Source organism: Drosophila obscura, unplaced genomic scaffold (genome assembly GCF_018151105.1).
Source record: "Drosophila obscura isolate BZ-5 IFL unplaced genomic scaffold, ASM1815110v1 contig_184, whole genome shotgun sequence".
Lineage (NCBI taxonomy): Eukaryota > Metazoa > Arthropoda > Insecta > Diptera > Drosophilidae > Drosophila > Drosophila obscura.
This window is the reverse complement of record NW_024542772.1, coordinates 1-12,651: the sequence shown is the minus strand read 5'-3', so window position 1 is coordinate 12,651 and position 12,651 is coordinate 1. Positions and strand designations below refer to the sequence as shown.

At 44.6% G+C, this 12,651-nt stretch overlaps 2 protein-coding genes across 2 annotated transcripts; one reads left to right on the top strand and one right to left on the bottom strand.

Moving 5' to 3' along the window:
• Positions 1-2,738: 2,738 nt before the first annotated feature.
• LOC111073434 (catalase) lies at positions 2,739-8,094 on the top strand. Its single transcript, XM_022365735.2, has 2 exons — positions 2,739-2,919; positions 6,351-8,094. Exons 1-2 carry the CDS (start codon positions 2,863-2,865, stop codon positions 7,812-7,814), a joined length of 1,521 nt encoding a protein of 506 aa, XP_022221427.1. The 5' UTR covers positions 2,739-2,862; the 3' UTR covers positions 7,815-8,094.
• Positions 8,095-9,066: 972 nt separating this feature from the next.
• On the bottom strand, positions 9,067-10,881 carry LOC111073446 (nardilysin-like). Its single transcript, XM_041592659.1, has 4 exons — positions 10,475-10,881; positions 10,144-10,351; positions 9,653-9,955; positions 9,067-9,585 (listed from the first exon to the last, which is right to left on the bottom strand). Exons 1-4 carry the CDS (start codon positions 10,879-10,881, stop codon positions 9,067-9,069), a joined length of 1,437 nt encoding a protein of 478 aa, XP_041448593.1.
• Positions 10,882-12,651: the final 1,770 nt, after the last annotated feature.

Below are 12,651 nucleotides of genomic sequence, written 5' to 3'. Positions count from 1 at the left end.
GCTCCTCCGGTTGTGGGAGTGGATGTAGCACTGATTTCCGGCGTGTAGCCGCCTTTCGATTTAAGTCCTTGCCGCTGATTTTTGGATGCCGACGAGTCGGCTGTTGCTGTCGCTTGTGACGAGTTGTGTCCCTCTGCAGTAATGGTAGCCTGATTTTGCTGTTTTTGCCCAGCATCGAGGGATTCTTGTAGGTCTGCGTGGGCTGATGCACGGTCGGTGATAAATGTTGCTCACATCGCTAACTACTGCAAAAGCGGCTTGCGTGGATGGTGGCAGGTTTTGAGCCTTCTGCGATCTCACTGAGAGAAAAAAACAAGATGAAAATAAACTTTTTTATTAATAACACTTTTTTACCTGATCGTGGCGTCTGCTGCTTCTCCTCGTCGTCGGAATCGAATCCGCCAAACAGGCGCCCAGAAGCTCCTCAAATGGTATGGTGTCAGCCTCATGAAGGGAGGTACCCGGGACCCGTTCCGCCTCCGCCTCTGGACCTTTGCGGAATCATGCGGCTGTTCCAGGTCCTCCAGAACCTTGAACGTCAGCTCAGCTTCACTGTTCTCCAGATGGCCTGAGATATCAAATGGCAGACGTCCTATTCAATTCCTTGGAGGCGCGCTTCGATATTTGACCACTTAGAGGCGACATAGAATTATTCATATCACTGCTCGTCTTGGCCCGCTTTAACGATAAAGAAAGCCGATATGTCTGAAGTCGATATGTCTGTAATCGATATCTCTAAAATCTCCACTGTTTTAGCTACAACAGAAGCAACAACAGGTTTTAATTGCAAGTCGTATTGTTGTTGTCATTTTGAACGCAAACCGCCAACAAAAAATATGAATTTTTACAACTGTCACGTCATAATAAAAAAATAATACACTCGGGACGATTCCGATGAGGAGGAAAAAACAGGATGATGATGAAGCGGCGAATGAACTCAATGATGAAGATGAACGGGAACGGGAAGATGAACATGTTGATGAATGGGACCTACCATGGCCACCTGCAGACATGAAGGAATTAGAGCCAGTGGAGCGGGACAGCACCGCCCGGGAAGTCTCTGACACTGATTTGCAGTCGACATCGTTGACGGTGTCAACACCGTCGACAACTTCTAAGGCCTTATCAGCGTGGTCCACGTCAAATTCAAATGCTTGCGGTGAAGCAACCGAATTCGTAAATCTGTACTCCATCCTATGGAATACAAATGAAAAAGATCGTGGGAGACAAATATTGCATAGAGCAAATCAAAGAAAAAGATTGTTCAAATCACATGCCAAGCCGCTATCAACAATAATAGTTGAATATTTTTGCAAAAATAGGCTCCTTATGAGCAAAAGAAATGCCAGAGATTTGGCCAGGACCATACGAATATTTTACCCATTCGAAAATCGAAATTGGGCAGATAGCTTGTATTACAAATTTCGACGAGGAAAAGAATACAGGCGACATATGAACGAAGAATGGGCGGACTGCTGTGTCACAGAACAGCACAGATCAATTCTGTAAATTTCATTCTGTTCATTTATTTTACTATATTATTATTATGTACATACGCGGTGTATTCATTCTGTTCAATTCATAATTTCAATGTTCAATTAATCATTAATTTTACTATAATTTAGCTCAATATATTCAATATATTATAAACGATAGCCGGTGTAAGATGTATCCAGTATGGTCGCCTCTGGGCTACGAATGGATGGCTTATTGGGATGGCGTCCTGATGACGTTCGTCCCAACAATGACGACTGCTGGAGCAATGGTTAATGGTGGCATCGGCGACAGCTTTGGCCAGTGATTGAGTGCATCTTCGATATGCCTGGCTACCAACTAATTATGACTGTATGGGACTCACCTTTTCCAAAATTAACTGATCCGGTGCTATTTCAATGTCCCTCTGGCGTTGCAATGGAAGGTTCGAAGAGCCCAACTTTCTCTTGCGCTGGTGTTGGTGCTGGCACTGTCGCTGGCGCTTCTGCAGCAAGTGTGCAATGATATAGTTATTTTGCATTAAAATAACTACACATAGTTTTCTTCTTTCTATATCCATTTCGCTCGGAATTTTGTATTTTTTGCCGGGTTATTCTTCTTCTTCTCCTCCTCTTTCTGTGTTGCAGTTTCCAGCACTGTCTGAGCCAGCTGACCAGTTGTCGGCGTTTAAAAGTAAAGAAACAACGTCGACGGTTTGCACTTGTACAAATATCAAAATTGGCTGTAAAATCAAGTCAAATATGAGGGAAACAACAATAACATTCTGGCCATATATTTAGAGGGAGTCAGACAACACAGTTGGTTGCCGTCGGCCGCAAATAAATTTTGGCGCCAATATGAACAGTTATGTGAAGCGATGAATATACGCTATTTTTAATTAAACTTGTGAGAAATTCCCGATACGTTTGGGACTCCACCAATGTCAGCTAAAAACAGAAAACCAAAAGGCAGAACTTCTGGCTGGAAGCTGCCAAGAAGATGAACAGAGAAACTGGCCTGAAAATGGAAGTGGGTAAGCTAATAAAACAATTAATTAATCCTACCGCTTGGAAGTACATGGACGAGATGGACTTCTGGGCAGATTGCAGAATACCACCGGGATACAAAAGTATCCAATATCTTATTTCATATTAATATACAAAATATTATACCTTCCAATATATTAACAGCAAAAAAATATATATCGATATATATATCGATATCCATATATATTCAACATCTGTGCTATATAAACAAACGAAACTGCGTTGCATTGCTTTACTTGACAAATTTTTGAGGCGCTCACAAGCAGTTAGTAACGCAGTCGACAGTGCTCTAAACTTATTTTGAACATCTAAATTCTGGTTATCCAACTAAATTGAAGGCAAGATGGCTGCACGCGATGCTGCTTCGAATCAATTGAATGACTACAAGAACACCCAGACGGTGAGTGGGAAAGAGACGGAGCAATATGTGTGTGTGAGTGAATGCCGGGCCCCGAAAAGGAAAGGAGAAAAACAAAGAGAAGAAAGAAAAGGAAAGGCAAAGCGAAGTGCAAAAAAAATTATTATTCAAAAATCAATAACAAAAAAAACATGACAATGAATGCTACGTGGAGCCTGTACTTTTTCAAATGGTACCAAATTTTTCAAGCAGTTCTCCACGGGAGAGAGAGATCAAAGTTCAAGTAGCCCCCCTTCCCCTCTCAGCTGTGCACTGTCCGCACAGAGAGAGCGGGGAGAGTAGTTCTGTCTCTTATCAGTTCTGTTGATAAGGCTTATCGTATTTTATTTTGGATTTATGAAATTCTGAACCTAATCCAAGGTATATGGCACTGCAGAAAATGAAGTATTGTGCACATATGTATGTACAATTCTTAATTTGCTACTTGTTGCTCTGCATTTGTTTTCCAACCTTGTTTAACCTTTGGCCAAATGTTCATTTGGTTTTCCTTTTTGTTAGCATTTATGTACTGGTTTTTTTTTTTTTCCTTTCTGTGTTTGCACTTTTATGATAATTATTCGCTTTCGCTTTGGCTGGGCAGCGTATAATGTATTTTCAATTTAGGTTCGACTTTGAATGCATTTTAATGGAAAAATCGTGCCTTGAAATGTATGGCACGAATATTGAAAGAAGAGAAAAAAACGGAATTTTATAAATTCATATCTATCCTTACTTTCCCATTTCCATGCCATGCCCCATAAATCGATAATACAAATGACATTTTCTGCTTAGTAATTGCCCCAAAAAGATTAGATCTATCAGGCAAACGTGTACATTTTTATATCTGATTAGCTGCAATGTTGTGGCCACACCACCATTTCAGCCTTGAGCAGAACTTTCAAACCCATTAAAAATAAGTATACTTAGTATGTGAAAATTGCATTGAGCTAATGGATGAGCCAACAAATCAATTGAAGCAATTCTAGCAGTTCTACTTCAGTTTACAAAAACACAATTAAAACTAATTGTATATAGACAAAAAGCAAACGAGCGAGGGCCGCGAGACGTGGCTTGAACCGTTGCAGGTTTGAGGTTGGAAAAATCGCGAGCTGCGCGAGTCAATGGACTCTGCATCGAAGCCAAGAGCCGTCGCTCAATGTTGCATAAACTGGTTGCAATGGCTCATGCGACGATCAGTTACAACGACCCCGTCCTGTCTGTCCTCCTTTGCACCTTTTGGCTCAAACGAGTTTCTTGGCCCGGGCCGGGTACGTATAAGGAAAATGCGTGCGTTCGAGGCAAATTTTCTTTCTCTAATTTGGTTATGCAATTGAGCTGGAACGCCCGGCCCCGGGCTATGTGAGAATATGTTTGGAAATGACCCAGAAAAGAGGCTACCCGCCAAGTCGATTGGTTCGTGTTGTTTCACTCGAATCCGGCCTTCTATGACGAAACTATGAAAACTGCATTTTGTCAGGCAATTAGCCATTTGCCTTTGTTTTGGCCAAGCACTCATTTCAGTTCGGTTCATTGTCTCTATGGGTACTATATGTATATAGTATTGTGGGAGTGGAGTGTTCCCATATATACTGAATCATTTCAAGAATGCAGAGAATCCCATTTGGTTATTGAGTTTCAGGGATTTTCAAAAGATCGCGAAGGTCTGTAATGGCCAGGAATGCAATTAATAATGAGTGGTGGAATTCGTTAAATTTCAATAATACAAAAATGGAATCCAATTCTCAGTTCTCTTTCCTTGAATAATCGTAATTCTTGTGTGGGTTTTTCATAGTTTTTCAAAACTAAAAAAAATAATCACAATATTCCGCTTAAAGCTCTGCTTTCCCTGTTATAAATGTCGACATTTTCTGCTTCTCTACTTCTCCTAATATTTATCAGTTGCACAGATCTTATAAGGCTGCCGCTGCCTCATTAACGTCGCGGCGTTTATACCCCCCATGCCATTGCAATCATCTCCGCGACAAATTGCAATTAAAAACTTTCCTACAAGTACGGGAGTATGTAAACCTTTATGTATTTTTCATTCTTGTAGATCGAGTCAGTGGGCATTATCAGTCGGTCGTCTGTTTGCATGTTAGTACAGATTGATTGGTGGGGCGTTTGGTTTTGCTTTTGCTCCACTATCTGGCCTCTGATGTGGCCCCGCATTGTTATTGTCTCAAAGTGCAAACAGTTCTGGGTTGAAGCGAATGAAAAAAGAAAACACAAGAAATTGAGAGTGCAGAAAAGTTAAGAATTCAAAAAAGAATGCAGAAAATTAGGTATTCAGAGGACGGTTCAGAAAAAGGTGAGGTGAGGAGACTCCAGGCCAATTGAATACAAATTTGCAATAGAAGATATGTAGGAAGCGATCTAATGGAATAGAATTTCATTTAGACTTTGTAAAGAAGTCATTTCATTCCGTGTCCAAGCAAGATATAATTCCTAAAACAACATTTTATATCCTAGTATTATTATCCAGACAGTAATCCACATATAATGTATTCGTTCTCTTAGTATCTAAATGACTTTGTTGTGAAATAAAAACATCAGCTAATTTATACGCCTGACACATCGCCAGAGAGAGAGAAAAGATATACGACCTTTGTATGCACTTTATTGTTCCAGAAATGCCCTCAGATTATTATCATTTCACATGTCGCAGAGAGCGCAGCACAGCTCTCTCATCCCTCAGATAATTTCATTAGCTAAACAGTTGCGGCTTTAACGAGTGACACTTTGTGCAAATTGTTGGGCAAAGCTGATTCTATAATGAGTGTTGGCTTGATTGCATGTGGAATAAACGATAAGGGGCTCAAGGAGTGGCTGCTGCACCCATGGGGAAATTGAATTAAGATGCTCTGATGACAGGGATAAAGATATCGGATAGAAAATACGCATCAAATGACTGAGAAACCTAGAATTCGAAATATAGGCAGTAACCTCTGAGGGGAAGAGGGAGAAACCACTAAAAGAAACAATCGAATGGTCAGTGGGAAAGGCCAACTGGGTCATGAGCAGATTGCAAGTCACTTTAAAGACATAAATCCCAAATAAGCATTGCAATCTTTCGTTTTCTCTATATGGTACCCATACCTATACAATGCTAATATTGTATACGAATGGTAAATATTTTTGGCCCCTCAATGTGACCCCCCATGGCAGGCCTTAGTGTTTACCCTCTTCGAAAGTGGAACCGATAAGTGCCTGCAATCTTTATGTTTATGTTTTTGTGCCGGGTGGCACATACATGTGCACCTAATAAATAACATACAAAAGTCCGCTCCCCAAAATAAGAAATAGGAAAATTAGAGCGATAAGCTGAGATAAGATTTGGGGGACACTTTGATCACCGGCATTCGGTTATGCAACCAACAGAGAGAGAGAGAGAGAGAGAATTGCGACTGACAAAATGTGGAATTTATTTGTTTCAGGTCTCGCCAGGATCGATCACCACTGGACATGGCTCTCCGATTGGCATCAAGGATGCCACACAGACTGTGGGCCCCCGCGGTCCCGTGCTGCTGCAGGACGTGAACTTTCTCGATGAGATGTCGCACTTTGATCGCGAACGCATCCCCGAGCGCGTGGTCCACGCTAAGGGAGCTGGAGCCTTTGGTTACTTCGAGGTGACGCACGACATCTCCAAGTACTGTGCCGCCAAGATCTTCGACAAGGTGAAGAAGCGCACACCCCTGGCCATTCGCTTCTCCACGGTGGGTGGCGAGAGCGGGTCGGCCGATACGGCCCGTGATCCGCGAGGATTCGCCGTCAAGTTCTACACGGAGGATGGCGTCTGGGATTTGGTGGGCAATAACACCCCGATTTTCTTCATCCGCGACCCGATCCTGTTCCCCAGCTTCATCCACACCCAGAAGCGCAATCCGCAGACGCACCTGAAGGATCCCGACATGTTCTGGGACTTCCTTACCCTGCGCCCGGAGTCGACGCACCAGGTGTGCTTCTTGTTTGGCGATCGTGGCACTCCCGACGGCTACTGCCACATGAACGGCTACGGATCGCACACGTTCAAGCTGGTGAACGCCAAGGGGGAGCCGATCTACGCCAAGTTCCACATGAAGACGGACCAGGGCATCAAGAATCTGGACGTGAAGGCAGCCGATGAGTTGGCCTCCAGCGATCCGGACTACAGCATTCGGGACCTCTACAACCGCATCAAGACGTGCAAGTTCCCTAGCTGGACCATGTACATTCAGGTGATGACCTTCGAGGAGGCCAAGAAGTTCAAGTATAATCCGTTCGACGTGACCAAAGTCTGGTCCCACAAGGAGTTCCCTCTTATCCCCGTTGGCAAGCTGGTGCTCGACCGCAATCCCAAGAACTACTTCGCCGAGGTGGAGCAGATTGCCTTCAGCCCCGCCCACCTGGTGCCCGGCATTGAGCCATCGCCCGACAAGATGCTGCAGGGTCGTCTCTTCTCCTACTCGGACACGCACCGGCATCGCCTGGGGCCGAACTACTTGCAGATCCCCGTGAACTGCCCCTACCGCGTGAAGGTGAACAACTTCCAGCGCGACGGGCTGATGAACGTGACGGACAACCAGGACGGTGCCCCCAACTATTTCCCCAACTCGTTCAACGGACCGCAGGAATGTCCCCGGGCCCGTGCCCTGTCCACCTGCTGCCCCGTCACTGGGGACGTTTACCGCTACAGCAGCGGCGACACCGAGGACAACTTTGGCCAGGCCACCGACTTCTGGGTGCACACGCTGGACAACTGCGCCAAGAAGCGCTTGGTGGCAAACATTGCCGGCCATCTGAACAACGCCAGCCAGTTCCTGCAGGAGCGGGCCGTCAAGAACTTTACCCAGGTGCACGCCGACTTTGGTCGCATGCTGACGGAGGCCCTCAACCTGGCCAAGTCCTCAAAGTTCTAGGCACCACTCGCAGTGCGACTTGGTTCTTGGCCTTATTTACGATCTACAAAATATTGCTGTTGGCATCCCATCCCCCCTCCCCCTACTCCATTCTACCACTCCCAATTTGACTAACAAGAGCTGAAGGCTTCTTGGCTTCTTGGTTGCGGGCATTAATCTGTTATCTGATCTGTCTTGTTTTGATATTCAAATTTGTCGTAAGCTTTACACGAACACACACATTTATCTAATGCAATGGATATACATATGTATAATAAATTCTTTACACTTTGATACAAAACGAGAGACGGACTTTTGATTATTTCGGTATTGATATGAGTATATTTACGATTATGTTGATATAAGATGTTGAGACAGCGTTAAAGCTTTCATTCCATACGATCTTAACTACATCATGGGACCCATCACCGCGTGGTGACTCATGGGGGCGATGCCTCCAGGTGGAACGGAACTGACTATCACTATCTTTCGTAGTTTTCTTCCGGTCCATCTACTCGTCCTTTAAGCGGTTCTTCTCACTGAGCGTCTATTTGATGGATGTTAGCAGGCAGGCAGTGTTCAAGCAATGCTGTGAAGATCGCCGCCATCTACGAGGACACCTCCAACATGCAGTAGACCACCAAGTGAGTCAAGAAGGAGTATTCGGGCTAAGTTAAAGTGCGACGAAGCAGCCACTGTAATCCTAAGTCGTCCCCACACATATGTCAAATGCATTTATGTGAAGGAACTGCGGGAACTCAGCGGTTATCGGTGCCTTCCATATTACCATAGCATTTCGCGCAGAGACGAACTATATCCATGAGACATTAGTTGGGGGAGAGATTATATTTTTATATAATTCGATAGCTTCAATCCTACTTTCAATTACCTTCAGACAAATTTTTATTTGTGGAAGAATAAAGTGCACAGGATTATATACAAATGTAAAGATGATGATAAACGTCTAGAAATTTACTTTGAATAATATTTATTCATATTCGAAACTTATAAATTCATCCACATACGATGATGTTCCATGTGAACACATGTGTCTGGGAGCGAAGCGAATGTCTGACTTGGTCAGGAGATTCGGGCAATGATGATAGAAATATGGAAATATACTTTTAATACTTATGTTAAAGTAAACTTAAAAATTAATCTGCAAACGGTGTCTGTCTTGGTCAGGAGTGTATAAAAAACAAAGATTATCTGAAAAGAAAAATATTGTGCAGTGGGTAGATTTCTCATGACATCCCCAAAGCTTGCCGCACGTCTAGTTTCCTTCCACAGCTGGTTCCTCGCTGCGGTTGGGGTAAATCTCGAAACCGCTTTTGAAATCGTAAATGTCGACAATGGTAGGCATTTCTCCGTCTCCGTCCTGTGGCAGGAATACAATTTTCAACTCATTGTCATTAGGGTTCTGGTTTAAGAGATTTGACGGCTTCCCATGCCCAATGACCTGAACCGACAGTTTGCGGAAATTGGTGCCTTCCGTGTCGTTCAGGAAGCTTATGATGTTCGCTTTGGTTAGGGTGCGCAAAACATCCGCCTTCTTCTGGGCACGACCGAAGATATAGTTCCCGCCGATGATCTCGCCAAGATTTCTACGCACCTCATGCAACAGAGTATGTGGAAGGGCAAGCATTCCATGGATAAGCTGGTCTTTCATGGATGCATAGGTCTCGTCATCTATTAGCTTGAAAAACATCCAACATCCAACCCTGGCGGCGAAATTCATCGAGGTCTTTATCCATTTTTTTGACACTGTCTCTTGCAATAGTCTCGTCCAAGTCTACAAAGAGGGAGTAGCCAACAATTCCGGTATTAACGTTAACCCAACCCTCCACTTCTCCACCCACGAGTTCCTCCGTACAGAATTCCGGGCTATCGAAGATCGTACACATGAGGTCGAGTATGACCTCCACCCGTAAAGAGTTCGCTCCGAATTGGTAAAAGTTCGTTATATTTGTGGTTGTAGTGTGCACGCCTGGGGCGTAGCAGCGGATCACGTGGCTGCCCTGTGGAAGCTTCACGATCCGATTCTCCACGAGCCGACGATCCCCAATGGGCTGGCACTTAAGACGGCTGAGCACTGCATTGAGCAACTTGTGAGCTGCCTCCTCCGTGTAGTTGCCCTGTATGAGGGCCTTGATGTACAGCTCCTGCGGTTACTTCTGGGCAAATTCCTTCGGATCCTCCAGAGTGAGGTCGTTGAGGGACTTGTACTAGTCAATCGCCAGCCATTGCTTTTGTCCCAGCACCCAAAGACGGATGTCACTACAGAATACAAAATTAAAATTTGAGATGCAGATTTTCATCGGAGCATAGGGAGATCCCATGGACTGGTCACACTTGCTAAGTAGTACTCGCGCTGGTTCTCGCGGTAGGCAGTAAGAATATCTGCATTGAGGGTGGCACCCACATCGACCATACCTTGGGCAACGGCCTCCACAATCAGATGGAGCTTTTCATTGTAGCCGCTCAGAAATAGCTTCAAACCATTGTCGCTAACCCTGAATCGGCAGTTGAGATTGGCCTTTTCGGCGAGTTCCAGCTTCCTTTGCACGTGCAGCTTCACCAATGAAACGTACAAGTCAAGTCGCACATAGCAGCACTGCGAAAAAAAAGAAGCTTCAAGGGTTATGGGACTAGAAGGCTAGTGTGAGAGAGAATTCGCTTACTTCTTTGCGCTCTGTCGCAGCAGCGGCGTGATAAAAAAGAAGCATAGGCAGGCGTGGGGCAGGTTGAATTTGTCATCCTGTCGGAACCACAGCTCGCAGGTGTCCGTCTTGACCAACCTCTTGGGGTAAGGCGGCTGCTTGGGTTTGCCCTGCTCATTCCAGAACATTTTGAAGTCGTGGGCCACAAAGGGATTGGCTTCGGGCAGAAAGAGCTCGTCCATGCGCTTCGATTTCGATTCGATCCACAGCTGCTTCCACCTTGGAGGCATGGGTATAGTGGTGTATTTGGTGCCGAACCACTCCTCCTGCTTGTCAAAGGGAAAGCCCTTGTACGGATTTTGCGATGTAATCATTAGATAGAATTTAAAACTGTTGAGGTGGCCGATCACTTCGGACAGATGCTGCATGTCTGTGTCATAGGTGAGCTCCCGGCAGTGAGTATATCCTTGGGAGGATAGTATTTTTTTTAAATTTTTTTTTTTTTTTTTTTTAAAAGAGAATAAAAAAAGAAAACCCCGTACAGCTGTGTAACGTTTCATGAACACAAATATACAAATTATGCCTAGGTTTTGGTCGGCGAGGGAAGCACACGCTTAGGTTTCCGGCTTCTGCTCGTCAGCTGGGGTGATGATCCCCCTCATGCTGGTGGTCATATCATCTACCAAAAATGAAGTAGCGTGCTACGACAAAAACTTAACCGGGAGATACTACCTATCCCTGAATAAGAAAAAGCTAGGGTCTGTGCTGCGAAGAGTTTCGACTCCGTCTCTGGTGTTAATGAGACCGTCTCGCCCGCCTACCTTGGCCATTCAAGCCGCCTTCATTGAAAATGGAATGGCCCCTTCTGCCTCAGGAACACCTACATGGGAGGGTGCTAGCTAAGGAAAATAAAAAAGGAATTAAAACATTATAAAATATATTCTAAATTCTATAAAAATGAACTTACTAGCATACTTAAACTACGATATGCACGAGAAATAAATAATAAAATGAACGCATATAAATAAATAAGAACAAAATGAATAAATATGAATAAATACGAATAAATGATCAAACCGCTGATCATTGTTAGAACAATTTTCCCGATCTGCGACCATTGGCTTGCAAAAAGTGTTACACGTAAACTTTGATGGCAGAGGATGGGCTAGCGCGTAATTAATTATGTCCGCGAATAAATATATTTCTGCTGGTTTTGGTCTGTTGTTAAAAAAACGCAGCCTTATGTGGCCATAACAGCACTCACCCTTGTCAGGAATCCATCGACGAAAGCGCTCTCACCAACGTATTGCTTAACAAGAGGGGAGAAAAAAAAATATCGAGATGGAAGGAAAAACTTCTAAGCCCACACTCCTGACCTCTCGCTATCATCGCTTACTGCCAAAACACAATAATTGCTGGGACACCAACCAAAACGTTAAAGCTTAAAACTATTTTTTTTCTTTTGAACTAAACATTACAAAAATCACACAAAACAAAATTAATCACAAAAAAAAAATGAAATTCTCTTGGGCATCTGGTATGCTTACTTTCTTCCTTTGCGGATTCCGTCTCCCAATAGCGCAGGGTCGCCGACGCAGCTGTCTCTCTTGCAAGGTTCACGGGCACTAACCAGCCATCCGCTGAGCACTCACTCTGCCTGCTAGAACTTCGGCTAATCTTCCCTCTTCCCTTTCCCCTACGTGCTACTTGCAAGCGCTGCTGGTATTCGGCGTAGAGGGACAAAGGAGACGAAAATGGGCTCGTCCAGCTCTCGCGTGTCAACTGCCGCTATATGGGTGATGGAGCAGGACTCCTCTGCTGATCTTCTCCTGGACACGGGAGCAATCTCCAATCCAGAGTCCGACTGAGGGCACCTCTTTGCGGCGTCGCCTGTGCCCGGCCGACAGCTAACAAGCACCAAGATCAATTGAGCGCCTGTTCACAAATAAATCTTTTCCTTCTGGACTTTTTCACCGTCACCTGTGCACTTTACTTGTGCGTATACGCGTATTATGGAATTAAGGAGTTTCCCCGCCCTCCGCACAACTGCCCACCTGACTGGGGGACCAAAAGCAAAAGACCGAGCTAGGACGCTTCCGTTGCAGCGCAACTCATGGTCTCGAAAAGGTAATCAGGCCACTGAGTGAAAGGCCTGACATTTGCCCCTGTTCTGCTTTATCCAAAAATTCCTTGACCCG